Source organism: Canis aureus, chromosome 13, assembly GCF_053574225.1.
Source record: "Canis aureus isolate CA01 chromosome 13, VMU_Caureus_v.1.0, whole genome shotgun sequence".
Taxonomy (NCBI): domain Eukaryota; kingdom Metazoa; phylum Chordata; class Mammalia; order Carnivora; family Canidae; genus Canis; species Canis aureus.
The window spans coordinates 31447433-31470820 of record NC_135623.1 but is presented as its reverse complement, the minus strand read 5'-3'; the positions used below and the strand labels follow the sequence as shown (position 1 = coordinate 31470820).

General features: G+C 34.4%; 1 protein-coding gene and 1 non-coding gene across 6 annotated transcripts in view; both read right to left on the bottom strand.

Moving 5' to 3' along the window:
- Positions 1–23388, bottom strand: part of TMTC2 (transmembrane O-mannosyltransferase targeting cadherins 2) — a 388467-nt gene that overhangs the window by 158691 nt on the left and 206388 nt on the right. For all 5 annotated transcript variants that reach the window (XM_077845667.1, XM_077845665.1, XM_077845669.1 and 2 more), the window contains one exon: positions 16369–16483. In XM_077845667.1, the coding sequence (XP_077701793.1) occupies positions 16369–16483 (115 nt within the window). The remainder of the gene's footprint in view (positions 1–16368; positions 16484–23388) is intronic.
- Positions 19748–19895, bottom strand: LOC144282748 (U12 minor spliceosomal RNA). The gene has a single exon (XR_013351204.1). It is a non-coding gene; the product is annotated as a U12 minor spliceosomal RNA (small nuclear RNA).

Below are 23388 nucleotides of genomic sequence, written 5' to 3'. Positions count from 1 at the left end.
ATATTAGTTATTGCTTTTTTTTTTTTTTTAAGAGTGTGTTATTTTTTATTTATTTTATTTTCTTCAGTAGGCTCCCCACCCAGTGTGGAGCTCAATGTGGGGTCCGAACTCACCACCATGAGATCAAGACCTGAGCTGAGATCAAGAGTTCAATGCCTAACCACCTCAGCCACCCCTCAGCTGTTGCTTTTGATTCAAGCCACACTCTCTTTTCCAAACCTAAATTTCTGGAGACTGGGTATACTTCTGCATCCCAGGTTTGCACCTACCCTTCAATCTGGTCTTGGGAGATTTAGAGATTTTTCCTACAATTTTTTTACTTCAAACAGGCAAATTTAGAGAAAACACACACACACACACACACACACACACAATCATTAAAACATCAAAAGGTGATTTATAACATATTAATGATATTAAAAATTAGTCTATCTTCAGAATTCAAGACAGCTCAGATTATTCCCTTAACCTGGAATTTCTGGTCTCTATGAAAGTACCTGCCTGTCATTTCCTGGGTAAGATGTGATTATATTGACCAGGCTGGATCTGGTTTTCCTTCTCTAGATGACTAGTGAGCCTTTTCTCACCATGTCTCCTTGTTATCAGAACAGTAAGATGGGATCACTCCACCCACCCCTTTCCCTTTCAGCCAAACCCCATCTAGTTATCTCCAACATCAAAAGTCCCTAGGGGCAAAGTCAGTTTGGGAGCACTATAATTAGAAGAAATGGAAGGGTAAAGCAGAAAGGGCATCCTCAGGTGCTCTTTGATTCTGCAGAGGTAAGTAGGCGGAGGAAGAAAGAGAAAGTGGGAGGGAAAGTTGCTAAAATAACCCATGATGCATCTGTTAAAAAAGAAAATCATAAGCCCCAAATGGTGCCACTTAGACCAAATTCCCAAACTGCTTGATACTTCATCCAATTACGTAATCAGCCTCCCGCAGAAAGTGCAGTCTTAAACAGTCAGGAGTTTTTCAATCAATACCAATGAGTCAGTCACAGAGGTTTTCTCCTTCCTGCAAGAGGAGGTAATCTGAACGTTTAGATCTCTTTCTTTTCCCCCCAGGGAAAACCACCTTGCCTAAAACAAGCCTTTCTTTTTTCTTTTCTTTTTCTTTTTTTTTCTTTTCTTTTCTTTTTCTCCCTTTCTCCTTCCTTCCTTCCTTCCTTCCTTCCTTCCTTCCTTTCCTTTCCTTTCCTTTCTTTCCTTTCCTCCTTTTTTTCTAATAACTTTCTTGCCCTACCCTCCCTCTAGGAAGGAGGGTAACCTCCTCCATTTTTTGCATCTCCTCAAACTATTCCCCTACTTGCTAGATGGGATGCTGCCCAATTCATGAATCTTTTATAAAGACAATAAGATTTTTAAAATTTACTCGGTTGAATTCTGTTTCTTTAACGTACCCCTCACATATGAAGAGTTTAAGGAAAATGTCCATACATAAATCATGGACACATTGTATAAGTGTACATTTAGCAGATATGTATTGAGCTTGTACTGGGAGGTAAGCCCGATGCTGGTCATGGAGGATGTGTACAAAAACCCAGCCTTCCTGGCCTTACATGGTAGCAATATACAAAATAAACTATAATTTTTTTTATTTTAGTATCATTCTATAAACAGGAAATTATATAGTTCACTAGAAGGTGATAAATATAATGTCGAGAAAAAGGAATCAAGGAAAGGAGAACAGAAACGCGAGTGGTGAAGAGACTAGAATTTAAGTAGGGTCAGTTGGGAGGCCTCATACCATTCTTTGAAGCAAAGAATTAAAAGAAGTGAGTGAGAGGAGAAAAAAATTGGCCATAGAAATAATATACTACTTATATAAATAGCATGTAAGAGAAAAATAAACAGCAGATGATAAGATATTAATTATAAAAATTCATTAACATTTTAATATCCAGATGGCCTCAAACTTCAATTATACTTAAAGCAACTTCTCCATCACATAGGCAAAACCACAGTTGGGTTTTATAGAAGAGAAAAAATAAATTAAATAGAAGATAATATTACTATATTTCCTGGTGTGTCTAAGAAATAATTCTTAAGTCATAGTAATTGGAAATCTGCAGAGGACTGATTGGAACTACACAAATAACAAATTTACATCTGTTCATTTTTCTTCAGGAGCAGAGGAAAAAAAGACACTTTTTTTCCCCCATAATGCAAATCCTTCCTCTGAGAAAACTGAAATTAATTTACTTGAAATTCTGCTGCGTATCAGCCTCTACTTTTCACATGAGGGTAACTTTAGGAAAAACACACACAAAATAATCTTCTGGCCATTTCAGCAACTTTCAATCAGTTTTAAAGTTAAACCAAACAAAAGGCATTAAAACAGGATGTGATTATGAACTTCTTTATAAACCTATTTTATGGGCTAATATGTGTCTTCAAATTTACCTACAGAACTCTGGATGAAAATGATTATAAAATTAAAGGCCATTTTAATGAGATTTCAGAAAAATGTCTTTCATCATTTTCCCAACATGGAAAATAGTTTAACTCTCTCTATACAATTACTCTTGAATGAATATTTCTACATGGAAAACCATGACCCACACAGTGCCACTTTAAAATTACATTTGTAATAGAAAACCTGTAATACAAATGAGCATAGGAATGATTCAATTCCCTTCTTTCTCTTGCCAGACTCCAATTTCTTAAAGGATTCTGATTTCCCCCAATTTTACTTTGAGTTATGGTGGGGAGGGCAAAACTTAAGAGTGAGTTCCAGCAGGCAATCCTAGACACCAATACCACAATGTGTAGTTTCCATTGCTGTAAAAAAAAAAAAAATGAGTGTGAAATAATAAGTGATTTGATTCACTTCTATTCAAGAGCATCTATTGGGTACCAGGGAGTTGATGGGACTTCTCTAGGAGTGAAGGAACAAAGACATAAATGACTTACACCCCCCAGTGACCAAGGAGCTCTTAGTGTAAAAAACATTTCTTTGGTCATTGTATCCATGCATTTCATAGAATAAAATTATTCTCTTGGATATTCTGTAGCTTCAGGACGACAAAATGCACTTCTCTACTACATTCAAGATAAGTGAGTAGTAAGTCCAACTTTGTAGACCTGTGATATATATCACTCTTTTTTCCCCCATGGGGATATAAAGCCCCAAAGAAATACTTAACTTCTTTATACCAGATGATTTTTGGCCATTTCCCCCCTTTTTGCTATCATATTCATCAGAATTGATGACATCAAACGCCCCAGTTTTCTTTCCTTCTCCTTCAATATACTTTATGGCTCCTCTTTCTTTACCAAACTCTTTAAATACCCATATTCCACAGGATTCTATCCATGGTTTTCCTTTCATTTACCCTTATAAATATTACACACACACACACACACACACACACACACACACTAAAGTTTCAACTTACACACTTAGATAATTACAACTCCAATGCACTGTATCTCCAAATGCCCTCATGAGCTATAAAAATACATTCTAAAAAAAAAAAAAAATACATTCTAGCTGCCCTAGTGGATGCCCAATAGTTATCTAACACTTACATGGCCAAAACTGAATGATTTTTGCCCCAAATATCTTACTAATTTGTCTTCCTAGTATGACTCTTCTTTTCTTGTCTTTTCTTTATTTTTGCTTTTTGTCCAGGCTGAGTTAGGTCTCTGTCTTCTCATAATAATATAAGGTTATCTCTTAGAAAAGATGCTATTTTATTACTTAACATATTTTAAAATCCAAAACTATAAGCTACTTGACAGCAGAAACTATTCACTGTGTCAGCTTATCCCCACCACTTAATACAATGTCTGCCACTCTGAAGGCATTCAATATTTGTCAAATAAACTAATGAATCCTTATTTCCAACCCACAAATTTGCAAATGTGTTGATATCTATAAATGCATTGAGAAGATATAATCAATATTAATCAAACTTTAAAACTGCTTATTCTTTCTCAGAAATTTGTGAAAATTAAATAAGTTTGACATAGGTGTTATAAGAACTGGGGATTTCAGAGTGACAAGAAAATGGATTTCACCTGTTGATCTAAACTGTAAAATCAACCCACAATGAATCAGAGAACAGGTGTGCAAAATGAGCCATGGAAGAAAATGGCTAGCAAGTATGAAGTGTTAACTTGTCTAGCTATAATTATAAAACAACTGAATTCACTAAGTGTAAAACTATGCATGGAAGAACAAGGCGATGTGACTTAGAAGAAAGGTCTATAAACGGGGTTTACAGAGTCACAATGTCAATGACACTTAATCCAGCACTTTCCAGGAAGGAGGAGCTTCAGCTAGAGTTTCAAAGCAATAGGCTGTCTTAGACTGTCATTATAAATTAATTCTCCCCAAACTCCTCAGCCTGATGCTTTTATAAACTGAATGTTTTCAACCTATGGATAGACATGCTCACCAAACCAACTTATGAATGCCATGCAAACCTGACTGGACTCTGAGTCTTCTAGTACCTGTAACAACATAGTGGAGGAAATCCCATGAAAATGCTAGCACACAGGAACCTTCTTATCCTTCAGTAAGCTTGAATAGATAAGTAGGGCTCTCTGGAACTGCATCAGGCACCTGAACAGTTCCAGTTTCTTCCCTTAAACTGCTTACAGAAACTTATTGAATACTATCAAATGCTGTGAGTTTTCCCATTACATACAAATTGTAATTTTAACTAATTATCACATATGCTGCTTCACCATAAAACCTACAATAAAAATATATATAATTTTGTGCTTCTTTCTCTTTTCATTGACCTGATGTATTATAATTATAGCTTCACCATGAAGTCATTTCTGACTTTTCTTTACTATCCTGCAGATGTTCGGGTCATTATATACGAATTCTCTTGTCTTAAACTATTCTGGCATCTGACGAGACAGATGTAGCCAAAGTTCTGTTTTTTTTTTTTTTTTTTTTTTTGCCAAAGTTCTTCATTATAGTATATCATGACCAAAACTCAAGAATGGATTTTTTAATGATAAAATATACTCCAGAATTTGCATACACAAATGCATATATGGTTGATGAAATCATTGAGCATGGTTAATTCACCCTAGTATCAAAAAACCACTAATTTTTACTTTCAAAAATATTCCAATAAAGGCTACACTTATATTCTTAGCTGATCTATTTGTCCTGCAGAGATGGTTAATATTACACTAAGTTTGCAAATTAGGATTGAAATCACTAAGAGACAAATTTAAATAATGTGTTTCTATTAACAAAAAACAGCTGTACAGGCACTTATATATCTCATGTAGGATTTTAAAATGACTTAATATTTTCAGAACCATGAAACATTTTATCATTGCATTTTTAACAAAATATAAGTATACACTTCATTACTTACTATCTAATTTGTTTTCTAATTAACAAATGAAAATACCAGTATTTGTCTTCTTGAAATGTCCCTTGGCTGCTTATCCAGTTAAGCAACACAGTAACATATTTTCTCTTATTGATTTAGAAAAATAGTTTATTTTCAACATGTTTGTAATAAAAAAAAATATTTCCACAGTTTGGTGAGAGAAAGGGAAAGAAAACTCAAGCCTTGACATTAGATGATATATTCCAGAATCTTTATCCTACATCAGTACGTACATATACTGTACATAATAACAATGGTCTAAGAAAATTTTACCACTCTTATGGTTTTTGGAGAGTGACTTTTCTCATAGAGATACATAGATAGAAATTTGTTAAATTGTGCAATAAATCAATATAAAGAGTCAGGTGAGTGGACCCTGGCAGTGATGCTAGCTGGGAAAGAAGCAGATCAGGTGTAATGAGCAGGACACAGGAGTGCTATCCAGTAAACTTGAACTTAGTTGATTTATTGCCATTAAGTAGTGTATTCTTTAATCAACTCACTTATTAGTGTATTAATTCATTCATTGGTTTATTAATTAACATATCCATAGTTTAACCCAATCATTAGCTTGTTAATCAAGACATACATAATTTAAAGTCCATGTGCCTGTCATTATATTTGCTATTAGGGATAGAATGGCATCTAGGCATCCTCTGACTTTAAAGAAATTACACTGCAATTACGGGAAACATGGTATTGTAACTGAAAATATAATCCAGACTAAAAAGAGTTGGTATGGTGAAATTTGAAATGGGTACCGATCTTACAACTATGAAAATGTAAAAAGTATGGAGAAATTTTCCCAGGGAGTGTCACTTAGGCTGAGATCAATTCAGCCAGGTAAAAAGAATATGGGAAGTGTGAAGTAAAGAGGTCAGAAGGGGAGAAAATGGTGGAAAATGTTACATGGAAAAAACAGTATGGGCAGAAGCTTCTCAGCAAAAAAGAATGGGACGTATTTGGGAAAGCTCAAAAAAGAACCTGCAACTAAAATTCAGATATGTGATAAAGCCACAAGAACGACAACAAAAACTTGGAATCAGGCATATTTAGAAAAAATAAAATCTAAACAATCAGGAACAACCAATTTAAAATGCAATGAAGGGGGAAAAAAACCCAATTCGTATTACCAAAAATAAATTTTAAGAATATTAATATATCATATAAATATATTAATATAAATTGGTAAAGAACAAGTAAAACTTTCACTGTTTGCAGATGACATAATACTATATATAGAAAATCGTAAAGACTCTACCAAAAAAAATTAGAACTGATAAATGAATTCAATAAAGTAAGATACGAAATTAATATACATATATTTGTTGCATTTCTATACAATAATAATGAATGGAAGAGAAATTAAGAAAACAATCCCATTTACAATTACACCCAAAAGAATAAGATATCTATAAATAAACTTAACCAAGGAGGTAAAAGATCTGTACTCCAAAAACTATAAAGCATTAATGAAAAAAACTGAAGATGACACAAGCTAGTGGAAAGATATTCCATGTTCATGGCCTGAAGAACCAGTATTGTTAAAATGTCCATACAACCCAAAGCAACCCGCAGATTTAATGCAATCATTATCAAAATGCCAACATTTTTCACAGAACTAGAACAAATAATCTGAAAATTTGCATGGAACTACAAAAGACCTTGAATCAATACTGAAAGAAGCTGGAGGTATCATAATCTCAGATTTCAAGATACACTAAAAAGCTATGGTAATCAAAACAGTGTGGTACTGGCACACAAAAAAAGTTGGAACAGAAGAGGATCCAAAAGTAAACCAATACTTTTATGGAGGCCAATTAAAATACAGCAAAAGAGAGAAGACTATATAATGGGAAAAAGTCTCTTCAATAGATGGTGTTGGAAAAATTGGACAGGTACCTGCAAAAGAATAAAACTGGACCACTTTCTGATACCATACACAAAAATACACTCAAAATGGACCTAAATGTGACACCTGAAACCATAAAATTCCTAAGAGGAAAAAAAGGTACCTGTAGAAATATTTTTCTAGCTATGTCTCCTATGGCAAGGGAAACAAAAGCCTTTTAAACTATTGAGACTATACCAAAATAAAAAGTTTTTGCACAGCAAATCAAGAAGTGTTAGAAAACAAATAAAAATAGAAAACTGGCCTTTCAAAATATGAAATTTTATAGAAATTACAGCAAATCAAAGTTCGTTCTTTCTGTGGGCTGCCAGAAGACCAGAATAAAGTCCGCAAGGATTCCATGTTGACACACGAATTTACTCTATGTGAAAACTATTTAAGGGGCACCTGGGGAGTTCAGTGGTTAAGCATCTGCCTTTTGTTCAGGTCATGATCTCACGGTTTTGGGATCAAGTCCCACATCAGGCTCTTTGCAGGGAGGCTGCTTTACCCTGTGCCTATGTCTCTGCCTCTCTCTGTCTCTCACAAATAAATAAATAAAATCTTTAAAAAAGACTATTCAATAAATTATTAGGGTGATAGAAGTATTCATTAGAAAAAATTATGCCTTAATACAAAAATAATATATCCTGGGTAGATTAAGGACTCCTCCCCCAAACACCTCAAAAATAATTCTAAAAGTATTTTTTAAATGTACAGTTTTTTAAATTACCCTATGAATGGTCTTCATAGAGACACAAAATACAGATGCTTTAAATGAAAGGACTTGTGGCTTTATATATACATATAAATATAAATTCAAGTTAAGTACAATAGACACTATGAGAAAAGTAAAGACATGTAAAAAACAAATATTTGCAAAACTGACTTTTGTGCATATGCATGTTAAATGCATGGGGGCGTTTATCTTAAATCCCACAAATCAACAAGAAATGTTGATGTCACCCAGAAAACCAGGCAAGAAATAAGAACAATTAGTTCCCAGTAAAATTACGAAAAACCAATAAACATAAGAAAAGCTGTTGAACTCCACCTGTAATTAGGAAAATGGAGAATGAAGCAGCAGTTTTAAAACCCTTCTATTGGGCATTTATTAATTCTTCTATGTACAGTGTCAATAGGAACAATTTAATGTGAATCCGAATGGGGAGGATCATGCAAATTCTGACACACCTGCACACACAGATATTTAAAAATCAATGGTGACACATACATGTAGGGGGAAAATGTTAAAATATATATATGTATAAATGCATGTATAAATGTGAAAAATCTGAAAAGATATATCACAAAGCAGGGAAAAGGTGGGTAAAAAAAATGCAATTAGATGGGACGCCTGGGTGGCTCAGCGGTTGAGCATCTGCCTTTGGCTCAGGATGTGATCCTGGAGTCCTGGGATCAAGTTCCACATCAGGCTCCCTGCATGGAGCCTGCTTCTCCCTCTGCCTCTCTCTGTGTCTCTAATGAATAAATAAAATCTTTTTAAAAAAAATGCAATTAGAAACTTTTAAGCTTTCCTCCATATTCTTCAGGACTGTTTCAACATTTTACAACAAAATTATATTTCTGTATTGATTGGTGAAAGTTATCAATTAAAACAAAGTATGCAGTTTATGTCAGGCCTTGCTCTTGCCAGGAGAGCAAGAGGGTACCTGTAGCCTACCTCATTCCAGGAATCCGTAAAGAGCCAAATGAATGGTCTATCCAGAGTTCTAGTGACCAGAAGCCAATGAAGTTTTACCAAAAACTTTCTCAGGCTCATTTATTTCACAATGGCAAGCACTTTCAGGCACTCCTGTTTGATGGCTTCTCCCAAATTTTCTGTTTTGGAAGGCCAGTCTGCTTACCCAGTATCCCCTGGACACCTCCCTCCATCCTCAACACACACATATGCCCGCATACATCGTGGGACTTGGCAGGAAGCCCTGTCCTGAACTCCAGCCATTTGGCCAACGGGTCCCTTTCCCCCCATTTCCACCAGTTCTCCTTCCATGGGCTCTTCCTGCCTTATTTGCAAACTTGTTCAAGAACAGCTCAGTCTTGTCAGAGAGTCGCACCGCGTCTACTCTGTAATCTCGGATTCTTCTCTCCTCTCAAGGGTTCTCCAAACCTGGCCTTGAATAAACAAATAAATCTCTCACTAGAATCTGATCTATAGTGACAACTCTGCACTCCACATTTCCCTCACTGCGATACCCTCTTAAATTACTTCCTCCTAAGAATTCTTGGCAGCAGGAGATACATAAACTCATTGAAATTCTGTGTAAAAATTTTGGCTTCCACAAGTAGCCTTTTACCTGATTGCTCCTCCACGAGAAACTACTGTCTGATTTCTCCCAGACTGAAGCTTTCGATGGGCAGCTGTTTGTGGCTGAATTCTAGCTCTCCTCCAAAAAGAGATGTTGAGGTCCAAACCCCCAAGACCTCAGCATATGACGCTATCTGGAGACAGGATCACCGTACATGTAAATTGTTCATTTAACAAAAGTGAACTCCCAATCCAGTAAGACTCGTACCCTTAGGTGAAGGTGGAGATAAAGACCCACAGGGAGAGCACCTGAAGACAAAGCAGAGGCTGGAGCTCTCCAGAGGCAAGCCACAAAACGCCCAAGAATGCCAGCAAACCACAGGACAAAAGCAAGGAAGGGTTCCCTTACATGTTTCAGAGGGACCATGGCGCTGTGGATACCTTAATTTCAGAATATTAGCCTCCAGACCTGTGACAAAATCAATTTTGATTGCTTTTAGCCACCTCCTTATAGTGCTTTATTATGGCAGCTCTAGGAAACTGATACACGAACCAATCATAATATAAATGTGTTTGCTTCTGAAATTGCAAGAAAAGGCAACTCTAGATGTCTAATTCAAGAAGCCTCCTTGTGACCCAGAATCATTTCGTGTTAATGATTAAAATACCCCTTTACAATTCCAAGAATGAGGTTATCCAATACCCATTACTGATCTTTATCACTAATACTGATAAACAGGATCTTCTCTGCTCCGATATAGATTTCATAACTCAATTATAAAATCAACAAATACAGTAAGAACTGTTTACATATGAAGAGATACGATGACCAATAAGAAATTGCCACGACCTCATGAAAATGAATGTGACTGGAAATGACCACTATGCTTCAATATTAAATATGGTATTGCTATTAACTTTGGACGGGTATGCTTTACATTACAGAAGTTATGTATTTATTCCTAGTTTATTATAAGTCTTATCTATTTATAAGTTTATTTGTTATTTATGAAGCAGATGTTGATCAACAGCCTTCTTGGCATTTCTAGAGATGATCATTCTTTTCTGACTTTTTTAAATTGAAACAGTACAATAATTGAATTGTAGTACTGAATACTCCCTATAAATCTTAGAATAAATTCCACCTGATAGAGATGTTTTAATCTTTAATATACTGCTACACCAACTACATTAATTTTAGGATATGTATACATTTATATTCACAAGTATAACTGGCATTTCTGTTATTTTGTTGTTTGTTTGCTTTTGGTATCTACTTTTGTTTTTTGTTTTCTGAGAGGTTTTTAGTTTTTGATGTTGTTGTTATTATTGTCATTATTCTCCTTTTTTTTTTTTTTTTTTTGGTGTCAAATACAGTCAGACTTGTTGCCATCAGTTTATCTAGCTTCACAAAGATAAATGAGAAGTGTAACTGAGACAAGAAAAATCATTTGATTGACGACTTAATAGGACTCACTTGGCAAAAGCCTTAACTTGTTTCCTTGTGGAGAAAATTCTTTAATATAGGTTTTCAAATTTTTTCCAAGGTTTTGATTCAAATTGCCTACTTCTTCTTGAGTTAATGTTGATCACTTACATTTTCTCAGAAAGGCATTCATATCATAAAGATTTTCAGATGTATAGCCAATGTTTTATTTTAAGCTTCCATCATCTGGCTGTGGCTACTGTCTCGTTCTCTATGTTAAATACTTGAGATTTTCTAGTTTGTCTTATATTACCCTTACCCTAGAAATTGTTTATTTTTTTTTAAAGATTTTTAAAATTTATTTGAGAGAGAAAAAGAGAGCACATGAGCAAGGGAGGGGCAGAGAGAGAGGGAGAAGCAGACTCCCTGCTAAGCAGGGAGCCCACCATGGGGCTCAATCACAGGACCCTGAGACCATGACCTGAGCCAAAGGGAGACCCTTAACTGACTGAGCCTCAGGTGCCCCAGAAATTGTTGATCTTTCAAAGAACATTCTCTTATATACTTAATCATTACTTCCCACTGTTTCTCTATATTCGATTTCATTAACATTTTCTTTTTACCTCCTTAAATTATTTTAATGCTCCTTTCCTAGCTTCTCATATTAGATGATTACTTAGGTTCTGACAACACAGAACAAAATTGACAACTTACAGTGGCAAAATCTCTATTATCCACAGAAATGATCCCCTCTGTTTATGTAAGATAATCAAGAATTGATTAAACCACATTAATTTATTATCAGCACTCTGAAATCTAATATCTAATGAAATATTCAATGCTCTATTGAATTACTTGTTTAAATATCATTTGAAACAGACTGCTAGGACAAATCTATAACAACAATGAAAGAACAATGAGTATTTTAGAGGCTAGAAATCAATTATACTTCAGATGTAGTGAGTAGTGCAGTTAAAAGGTTGAAAGTCGACTATATATTTATAAAATTTGACAGTATGAATCATCAAGCAATGGCCTATCTACTTTGTCACTGAAATTTATTATACATGAAAAAAGAAACCAACATCATACCACAGATCTGTTAAACTGGTCTTAAAATTACTTGTGTGAAGTACTGGATTTTAATAAATATGGCGTTATGAATAAAAGGCTGAAAATAGGGCTATTCAATAAATGCACTATATCTATTGCTTTTCCGAGTAGAATGGGAGGATAATGAAATGGGTGAAGGGGGTCAAAAGGTACAAACTTGTGGTTATAAAATATGTATGTCAAGAGGATGCAGTGTACAGAGTGGACACTACAATTAATAACGATGCGTTGCCCTTTTGAAAGTTGCAAATAGAAATTTGCTAAGTAAAGGCTCTCATCACAAGAAAAAAATTGTAGTAGTGACAGATAACTAGATTTGTGGTGATCTTTTCAAAATGCATATACACACTGAATCATGTCCACCCGAAATCAGTGTGCTATATTTCAATATTAGCTCAATTTTTTTTACAAAGTAGAATTAAGTACGGCTTCAAATTTCACATTACATGATTGTTATCTGTAAGCATGGACTGAAGCGATCAAAACCTTATCACTCACAGATTTAGACAATTTAAAACAATTCCATAGCACTTTCTTTTCGAACTTAGTTCAGTTGTGTAAACTCAGGATCCTTCTAACAAAATTCTATAGCAAACGTTCAGTAAACTTAGCAACTGTCATAAAAAAGAACAACGAACAACTGATACTCTCTATTAGATATAATTTCAAGTACTTTATTTCTCAATGTAAAGGTAGATTGAATTATTTTTTTTTCTGGATTTAAAAGATATATACTGATTTTTCTCCCCCTACACTCTTGGTTTATTTCTGCTAACTTGAGAAGAAATACAATTATTGCATAGATATAGAGTCAGAACATTTTATGTTCAAATATTGGCTACTCTTTTATTTGTGTGATCCAACACAAATTACCTGAGTTTCATTTTCCTCATTTTGTAGGTCTTATTTGAAGACAAGCTGTCATAACATATGTGAAGAACTAAGAGTGCTTGGCATATAGAAGTAATTCAAGTAATTGCTACCAGAGAAAAAAATTAAAATTATTCCATCATTTTATAAATAGGAAATATAACTGTATGCAGGCACCTCTCAGATATAACTTGATACTAATTCTGCAGAAAAATGTTCTAAAAGTTTTAAAATCTCATAATGTTCTCTAAACTTCTAATATAACCACATATCAACTGTATTATTGCTTACCTAATATTTTTCCAAATCATTTTTTCTTCTCTCCTCACCTAGAACATTTAGATGCCTAATTATATTTTAAAATTATAAACAGAAAAATAAAATCATAGGGATTACTTTAAAGATTATTTCTGACCTCTTCGAATCATCCTGTGTCTGGCCAATGGTGGTGGACCTCACTCTACTAATCATTGTTTTGAAGCTACATAATAATGTGCATCTATCTATAGATTATTTTTCTAGTAAAAACTCCTAATAACGTAAAATTTTTTTTCGGTAATACTATTTTCACTATAGTGAAAATAACATATATATCTTAAAAGAAACCTTTTTGTCAGATAGTCTCTAAATGGTCCAAGAATAAACTTGGCTTCTATGCTAACTCTGTAAATAAATAGGAAAAACAAAACAAAAAATATAAGTTTGCTCATGGGGACATGTGATATCAGACACATTTATAAATATTATGGGATGCAAAATATCTGTCTTTGTGGTATATTTTATTAATAATTGATTAAAAACCAATGAAGAATTCACCTATTTTGAAATATAATTACTTAGTATCAGAATTCTATCAACCACCTGGGCTTTATAATCCAATATTTTAAAATCAATGGTAACATTTCTTATGAGATCTAAACCTCTCCATTTGAGCTAATAATTAAGTGTAGTTTAAAAAAACCTGCAAAAAAAAAAAAACAAAAATAAAAATAAAAAAATAAAAAACCCTGCTAAATTAGTAAAAATATTTAGAACTATTTATGGCTTTTACACTACATCTCATTTATAACTAAGAAAAAACACTGGGTGGCTCAGTGGTTGAGTGTCTGCCTTCCCAGGGTCCAGGGATCAAGTCTCACATCAGGCTCCTCACAGGGAGCCTGCTTCTCCCTCTGCCTAGGTCTCTGCCTCTCTCTATGTCTCTCATGAATAAATAAATAAAATCTTAAAAAAAAAAAAAAAAAAAGAAGTCATCTTGTTAATAACCACTTCTCCAGCAAAGATTTTTTTATTCAGGTTTGGGGAGGTCTATCCATGTATCCATGCCATAATAATTCAAACATATGACCACAGAGGAAGTCATAAGATACAGGTTTTAAGTTACACGTAAAGTGTATTTGTCTAATTGAATAAATTTCTCTTCTCAGCAAAGAGTAAGCCTAGATAGACACATTTCCTTTTCTTTCAACCCATGCCAGATATCACCAGGAGGTTGGTAACCTTAAACCACTGGCTATTGGTAAGAGAGAGAAAAATAAGCTTAGTAAAGAAGTGTGAGTTGAATGGGCACCAGAAGAAAACTGGCATCCCATATTGGAAGACAAGGGGTCCCTTTGACGATGCTACTTTCAGATAAAAAAAAAAAAGAACATCTGTTCAAATTTATCAAATTGATAATGTCCTTTTTTCATGAAATAAAAATACTATTTTTTAATTTTTTAATTTTTTTTGAAATGAAAATACTATTAATCAGTAATATATAATAATGCATTACTTAGATGAAGAGGACATAGGGAAAGCCTTTGTAGGAGTATCTAAATATTCGAGTAAAAAAAAAAAAGGATGGAAAAAAATTATTTCAGGGAAAATGGTAATACACATGGTGAAGCATAAAACAGCAGAAAGTGAGACTCAGGGATTATTCAAACTGGAGAGGGTGTTTTCCCCCCGCTGAAAACATTCCTAGTAAAAAAGAGAAAATTAAACACTATGCAGATCAACATGAAACTCATGCTGATTTAATTTAGACCATAGCCCAGGAGATGGAGATCCTGGTGTTAAAGTCTACGATCTGAATACAAGGTAAATGTAGGAATAGGAAGTTAAAGTGAGCTCATCCTGTCTGCTTTCCTTTAAAATCTACATTTTTAAATTTTTATTCATTTTTAAATTTTATTTCTATCTGCTCTTTTAGATTTAGCCTACAAAAGATTTAGATGCAACCAGAACATAAACATGTAGTACAAATTAAGTTGCCAAACTAGTTTGACACTATCAATATAACATCCATTAAAACTTAGGCAATAGACTTCTTACTATGCCTGGTCCCTTCCTCCAGGGACTTGTTTCCCCTCCAAACCAGTCCAACTTTGGAGGCCCTGCCAAAGGAGGTGTCTTACTGCCCCTTCTATCCCATGGTTCACTCGAGAGGGCACGTGACCCCAGAAGGGCCATTCAGAGACCTTTCCTGGGATTGAGACACCAATGCAACTCCTTCTGAGACTGAAGGGTCGGTATATTATACACATAAAGTTATAGGAGTCATCTTTCCAATTGATATAGACAAAATCCCACAGAGAATGGAGGGAACCCAAAGGAAATCACAGACGCAAAATGTAGACAAATTTCTGAAATATAAAGCACCTGCATCTAATCGTGCCTACATTTAGTCAACCCCAGGAATTTTCAATTATAGGAGTTAATAAATTCTCTTTTGTGTTTAAGCAAAGTTAGACCAAGTTTCTATTACTTGCAAACAAAAAAGCGTCGTAAATATAAGAGACAAAGGAGAGATCTGGGTTTTGCAATACTCATTAATACCTTACTGTACTCCCTAGGGCTCTCCAATCAAACAACAGCCAATTTTTCCTGTAGGGATTTTTCTAATCTGACACACACAAATAGCCTAAATTATCCCATTCCCCTAACTTAATTACCAGTACCTTTCGGGGAGGGGAGAGGTGGGAGGTGATGGTGAAACCACATTATCGTATTTGATAACTTCCCAGATTTAGTACACGTTCTATATACACTTCGACACAAACAGTTCTTTCACAGAGGATAAGATCTATTATTAATGAAAATATTAATTACATGAAGTATTATACATAGCAATCTTATTTTCTAATTCCAATTAAGTATTAACGGTACTTAAAAAAAAAAACTAAAAGCATTCAAACCAATTTTTAGGTTATAGGGCACAGTACATCAAAAACTCAACCATACTACATCAATATACACGGATATTCATGCCAAAGCCCCCAAACAAAGAAATCACAGATACCATTCACCTACTAGTCTCACGGGTGTGATTAATGAAAAGACTATTTCAGAAAAACAGCTATCATCATTTCCATTTCCAGCAGTTAAATCAATAGTCTTTCACCACAGGTTTCAAAGATGAACCAAACCAGAGAAAGTAATGCATACTCACAAATTATAAAGCATGTCAGCCATGTTGCTACGGTAGTACAAAGCATTTCTATAGGCTCTTTCAGCTTCAGAAATCTTGCTCTGACTCTTCAGAACATTTCCAAGGTTACCCCATGCTGCCAAGAAGAGAAAGAAGTATTCAGGCTGAGCGTCAATCCAATTATACATGACATAATATCAGGCCATCAGGAAGTACCACAGGGAGAGAAAAACTTCATAAAACATTTCTAAGATGGAAAATTTATTTCCTTTTTGCTCCAACATTTCATCAAGCCAGGAGATTAAATACAATCAAAGTCTTAAAAAAATTAAAGTAATTATTATGTCTCAAAGCTGATACACGTTTGCAGTTCATCATAAGGCCAAGAACAATGTTATCTTAAGATCACCTACAAAGACTTCGTGCTCTTTCAAATTTCAGTAGAGGTCTTTGTGGCCTGAAATTATGGTGTCCTTACTGAACCAGAAACTGTAAGAAATCATCTTAAAGTAAGCAAAGATTTCATTCAAATATGATAAAACTGATAGATGACATAGAAGATCAGGATAAAAAGCAAGATAACTAAGTTCAAAGCAACAAAGAGCCTTAGTGGTAAAAAAAACATCATAGTGGTAAAACATTGTACTTCTTCAAATAGTTAAATATATATGGTTTATTCAGATATAACGTTCTTTTATATCTTCCCTGCTGATAAATCTATTTGTAGGAAAACCATTCTGTTCGTATTTTTATACATTTTTTTTTAAGATTTTATTTATTTCTTTGAAACAGAGAATGTGTGTGTGTGCACAAGCAGGGGGGAAGGGGCAGTGGGAGAGGGAGAAGCAGAGGGAGAAACAGACTCCTTGCTGAGCACAGAGCCTGATGGAAGAAGGCTCGATCACAGGACCCCGAGATGATGATCTGAGCTGTTCAGACATTTAACTGACTGAGCCACCCAGGCACTGCCATATATAATGTTTAAATAATATCTGTAATTTCTGTATGCTCTTTATTTTTCACCCCAAATAATCATGATTTCTCAACATTCAAAAGACCAGATACACCATCAGCAACTCTCTGTATAGCATGGCTCTCAAGCCAACCTAGTCCTCAAACTTGGATATTTCTGCTGTCTTCCTTCCTAACCACAAGGAGATGTGTTATCGAGTCCTGAAACCAGAGTCCTTACCAGATAGAAGAGGTGGATGAGAAGGAAGTTTATGTGCATCAAGACATTTTTACTTGAGTAATTACTGATTGTATCTGAAGAATGAAAGGGGCTGGGGGAGGTATCAATTTTTAATGCATAAAAATGTATATAATCTTTCAACACCAAAGTTGCCTGTGTGCCCTGCTAATTTAACACTGTGCCTTAATTTACTCATCTGTAAAATAGGAAAAATAATTAGTATTTCGTGGGTTTTGTGACGAGGATTAAATGAGTTAATATATGTGTAAGGTGTTAAGATGGTGACTGCCATGTGGCAAACACTCAACAAATATTTGCTATTATCATCAATATTATTGTGATTGATGCTTTTGCATTTTATAATGTCAAGCATCACTTATAGAATATCAAATATAATGAAAAACTGAATCCCTGAATTGAAAGATACAATTTAGTTTTAAAATATTGTCAAATTAGTTTAAAAATTCAAATACCAAATTTCATAATAGAAAATACAAAGTAGCAGGGAAAGCATATAGTAAATTATAATTATCTTCAAACTTAATAGGCATAATATCACATGTATCTTCTTTATCACATGTGTTTTATATCCATTCAGCCCTCCTTCCCTGTCACCAACATTATCAAATTAATAAAGTAGGGCGCTATGGAAACTTCTAATAGCCAGTTGTTTTCAACCCACTTCACCTCTCCAAAAGTTCTGCTTTGATTGTGGCATTACTAAATGAAATTATACTTACATTAAATATTATTTCATCTAACCCATAGTCTTAAAACACAGATGCTCAGAAAAACATAACAGCCACGAACTGCTCTGAATATTTTAAGTCATATTTCCAGGGAAAACAGGTTGACATTTTCTTCAGGTACTTATATGTCAGTTAAATAATGACATAACAAGTGTTTCTCTTTTTAATAGTCAACACAATATAGTCATATTTAGAATATATGCTTACTGAGTTGTTCATTTATTCGCTCATATACACTTCCAATTATTAAACTAATACTGGCTAAGCATCTACTGGCGCTGGCAAGTTCATTAGGGGCCAGGCACTTAGGCCTTGTACTTATATACAAGTTCTCATATAGGCACAGCTTATGTTTGAAGTGGGAAGTAAAGTGGAGTGGGGTTGGAATGGAACCACACAATAGAATAAATGAGTTAACTTGAGATAATAGTTAAGTGCTAATGGTAAGCATTAACAAAAAAGCAAGGTGGAGTGAATGTGGCTAATTTTTATAGGAATATTTTAGAAACAGAGAAATGGATGTGATGTCTAAGGACTAAAAGATAAGAAGCCAGCCTTGCAAAGACTGGTAATGCTAGGTAAGGGGAATAGTAAAAGCAAAGGATCTAAGGCTCCTCTGGAACAGGCAGCAGAGGAGATGGTTATTTCAAAGTGAGAATACAACTCAGAATTAAAAATCACTGGCAAGGTTATCTGAGGCAAAGCCACAATATGATACTAAGTGTCTTATCTTTGGTCCAATGAAAAGACTCTTACATCCTTATGATTTGGTCATTGCCCTGGGTGACTAACAAGCGAAGAACATTCCCAAATTAAGCATGTATTTTAAAAACAATTTTACCTACTTACGGATGAAAGAGGAAGGAAGGAGGAAGTGGTGGGAAGAGGAAGAAGGGTAGACCTTTGATGCTCTGAACTCATCAGAAACTCACCATCAAGCTATTTTTTTTCTACTGTACATCCACTTTCTTACAGACTACCAACTTGGGACAAGGTTACTTTGAATCCATGATAAGTGAGACAAAGCAAGATTACTTCATGATTTTGCCAAATACAAAAAAGAAAAAGGCCACTGTACAACCCACAACATACCAAACATCCTTCTCTCTTGCTGAATGAATGACTCCTTTATCCAGTCATAGAACTGTTCCAGCATCCAATCTAGAGAAAAACTCTGCTTCTTCAGACTCTTTCCCAAATCACCCAAAGTTCAAATTCTATGATACACAATCTCAGAATCCCCATAGTGTCGTGTTCCCTCAAGGAAAGTAGTAATTAAGCCAAATTCTTTTCTATCAGTGTGTTCCTGAATGTCTTTGGCTGAAAGGCATTGACAGTGAGGATTTCATCATATTGAAATATGGAAACAATTCATTTTCAAAATTCCCCCTGCCTTGTTCTTTTTCCCCACGCTTCTTTATTACCTTCATACCAGTCTACTCTGTGTTAAAGGGGAACTGGGGCAGATGGCGACTCCCAGGATCCAGCAAAGTATGCAGGTCACTTAGGGGCCACCTTTATCAGCTCAAAAATTCATCTCACATTAGCAGTGAGCATTCAAGTGTCACCCTGAATCATTATTTTTCTTAATCATAAGTTTAAGGCATCAAAATCCCTTTTTTCTCATAATTGTTGATAAAAATACAGTATTGCATTTACCAAAATATATCTTGGGTTTTTTTTTAAGAGCTGTCAAAACTTAGACTAAAATTGTTGCATACATTTTTTAATTTTATTTTTGTTTTGTATGAAAACTGCTGTTACTATTTCCTGACTTTCAAATTTAAATGTGATTGATTCTTGCATCCATTCTACAAAAACTCAATGCTAACATAAAGATCAATTCTAAAAATATTAAACTACCCTACAAAATAATGATCTAAAATTTAAAAATGCCACTGGCAGTCAACTAAATAGTAATTCTTGTTCAAAAAACTATTCATTGGGCAAACCCGGTGGCGCAGCGGTTTAGCGCCGCCTGCAGCCCAGGGCGTGATCCTGGAGACCCTGGACCGAGTCCCACGTCAGGCTCTCTGTATGATGCCTGCTTCTCCCTCTGCCTGCGTCTCTGCCTCTCTCTCTCTCTCTGTCTCTATGAATAAATAAAATCTTTAAAAAAACTATTCATTTATCATATTTCAATGAGAAAACAAAAAAGCAAAAAAAAAAATACTGAATTAAAAAATGATTTAAGATTTAGCAACCATACATGTGGTTTAGAGAAAAACATTAAAGTGAATTACAGAAAGTACATCTTAAAATGGCTAATTTCACATCTATATATTTATCCTATAGAATTAATCAGTGTGGCTATGGGGTTTTTCTTCTATTACTTAAATTTGATCACATCAACCAACTTTTTTATACCAGATCAATTTTTAAATCTAGCTAGTCTAATTGAAAGTATCCAAACCAAAACTTGGAAATATGGAGAAATATCCCAAGACTCATGGGTGGGATAATTCAACATGATAAAGATGCCAATTCTCCAAAATTAATCTATAAATTCTATGTAATTTCAATCAATATTTTCACATTATTAATAAACTCAAAATTTTTTTCTAAGCATAATACAAGTGAAATATAAAACTTGATTTTTATACCATATTTACCATATACAAAAGATTAAGTTCCAGATAGTTTTAAAAATTAAATGTGAAAAGGTAAAGCTAACAAAAGTATGTAGGAAAATATCTCTGTGGGAGGAAAAGACACTTCTTAAAAAGACCTCCAAGTATAAGTCAAGCGGTTTAAAAAAATAATGAATTTGAGTATCTTAAAATTAAAGACTTCTAGTTATTGAGGGATAATATGGACAAGGCTAAACATGCATTAATACACTACGAGAAGATACTTTAAACATGTAAATAAGGGACTATACTTAGAAGAAAAAACTAACACAGCAACCAGAAAAAGATAAGAAATCCAATGGGGGGGGATGGGCAAAGGATATGAACAAAAATGAAAACAAAATAAATAAGTTAAAGCATTCTAACAAATATTCAAATTCTTTAGTAACCCAGAGAAACACAAGTTATGACAATGAGATTTGAGATTGGCAATATTTAGAAAACGGGATAATGCCAAGTACTGGTGGGGTTGTGGGGGAAGGCCCTGTGTACTCTTAGTGGCCCTGTCAGCCTGGGACCCATCCTGTTGTGCCATCTGAGAGAACTCAGTCCAATCAACAAGAGTCACTAAGCTCCAGATAAGCCCTAACCAGCAATCTCACTCCTAGAGAAATTTTCACCTAAGGGAACATGTAAAAAGGTATTTAATGCAAGCCTCTTAGGGTTGGCTGATAGTGGGAAGCGATCAACATGTCCATCATGAAAGTACCATGTAGGACATAACATTTTATGGATTACTATGCAGAAGTGAGGCTCCACAAATCCCCTGTAAACAATGTAACATAAATGGACCTTAGATACCTTTAGAAAAACTCACAATATTAGAGGCATTTTGTGTCACCACACTGACTACAAATATTATGAATTAATTTCCATTCAAAATATCACTACACATTTTACAAAGATAAATTATAAATCTAAGGATGCAAACCAAGTACATTAGAGCAGTTGTCTATGGTGCAAAGAAAGGGGAAATGAAATTAAGAGTAGAAATAAAAGGGTAAGAATAGAGATAAAAGAATAAACACATGAATAAAAGAGAGGAAAGCTTCAGGGATCATCCTGGCCATGAATGTAGGAATATAATTAATCTAACTGTCTGCAACTGGGTTTGGGGAGGGAGGCAACACAAGGGAAATGGAAGGGAGGGGAGGAAAGGAAAGGAGAGAGAAGAAAAATTAAGGTCACATCCCACATTCTTTTAAAATAGAGTGGGGTTACCCTATATCCCACTTAAGGAATAAAGGGTTTTAAGAGTCCCTAAACTTTTTCTTGTACTAAGACAATCAGAAACAGATGTTTGGGATTATCTTCAAATTTTCACTTGGTAATTACACTTTGAAGCAATAGAACAAAGATCTTATATTTTCATTAATATTTAATGTTACTTTTTTTCTTTTTTACATTTTTAGGCCTATACATTTTAGCGATGCATTCATTTCATAAATGTACTTTTTCTAAAGTACAGTTTTACTAGAATAAAATCTCTGAAATTCATCCAAGAAGTGATGATGAAAACTAAAAAAAAATCAATGTTTTTAAAGTCCATAGTTTAATAGACAGTGTGAGCACATGAATCCAATTCACACTTTAAACTCTGAAAATAAATATAATAAAGCTCTGATCTAAAGTTCAAAAAAAATGCAATTAGTTTATTCTAAGATCTCGATGTAGTTTTTAAAAGTCCTTCCCTGTAGCGTCTGAAAATATTCAGAGTATTCATTTTATTCTTGTTGTTTTACAAAATTTGTATTTTAAGAAGCTGCTCTCTCATTTGAGGGCACTGCTATCCCATCTCATGTCCTCACCTTCCAGCAGCAGGAGCCATGGCAGAGGAAAGAGTGGAGAGAGAAAAGTGGTACAGAAGGAATTTTTTTAAAAAAGATACTTTTTTATAATAATAAAAATAGCAATAGTGCCTTCACTTATTTAAAGCTTACTATACTACGCTTGACAGTGTCCAGAACTTAGCCTAATAAAAAACCTTTGAGGTATATGACTATACCCATTTCATTGATGACAAAAACAGAAGTTAACTCCCCAAGTAGCAAAAAGGTACCCACAAGGAAGGTCCAGATTGTTTCCAGGCATCAGGTAAAGCTAACTCACCCTCTCAAAACTGAGTTTGAATACAAAGTAGGCTAGCATATTATTATAACACCCAATATTTTTATGTATTTAATGGAGGGACCAGAGCATAATATGAAAACAAAATAAATTATTCAAATGAGTCATCCCCTCAGAACTGCTAGGGGCAAAACAAAACCAAAAACCTCTAGAAACAACAAAATAACGCTAACCTGTACCCAGATTTCATACTGTATTTTCCCCACCACAGAAAAAGTAATGCCAAACAATATATTATGTGTTTTACATTTCTTTGGGAATGTAATTTTAAATGTCACATTTTCCAGTTAACTCATTGGAAATAGAACATACTCTGTATAAGCAAAAGGTGGTTGCTCAGAGA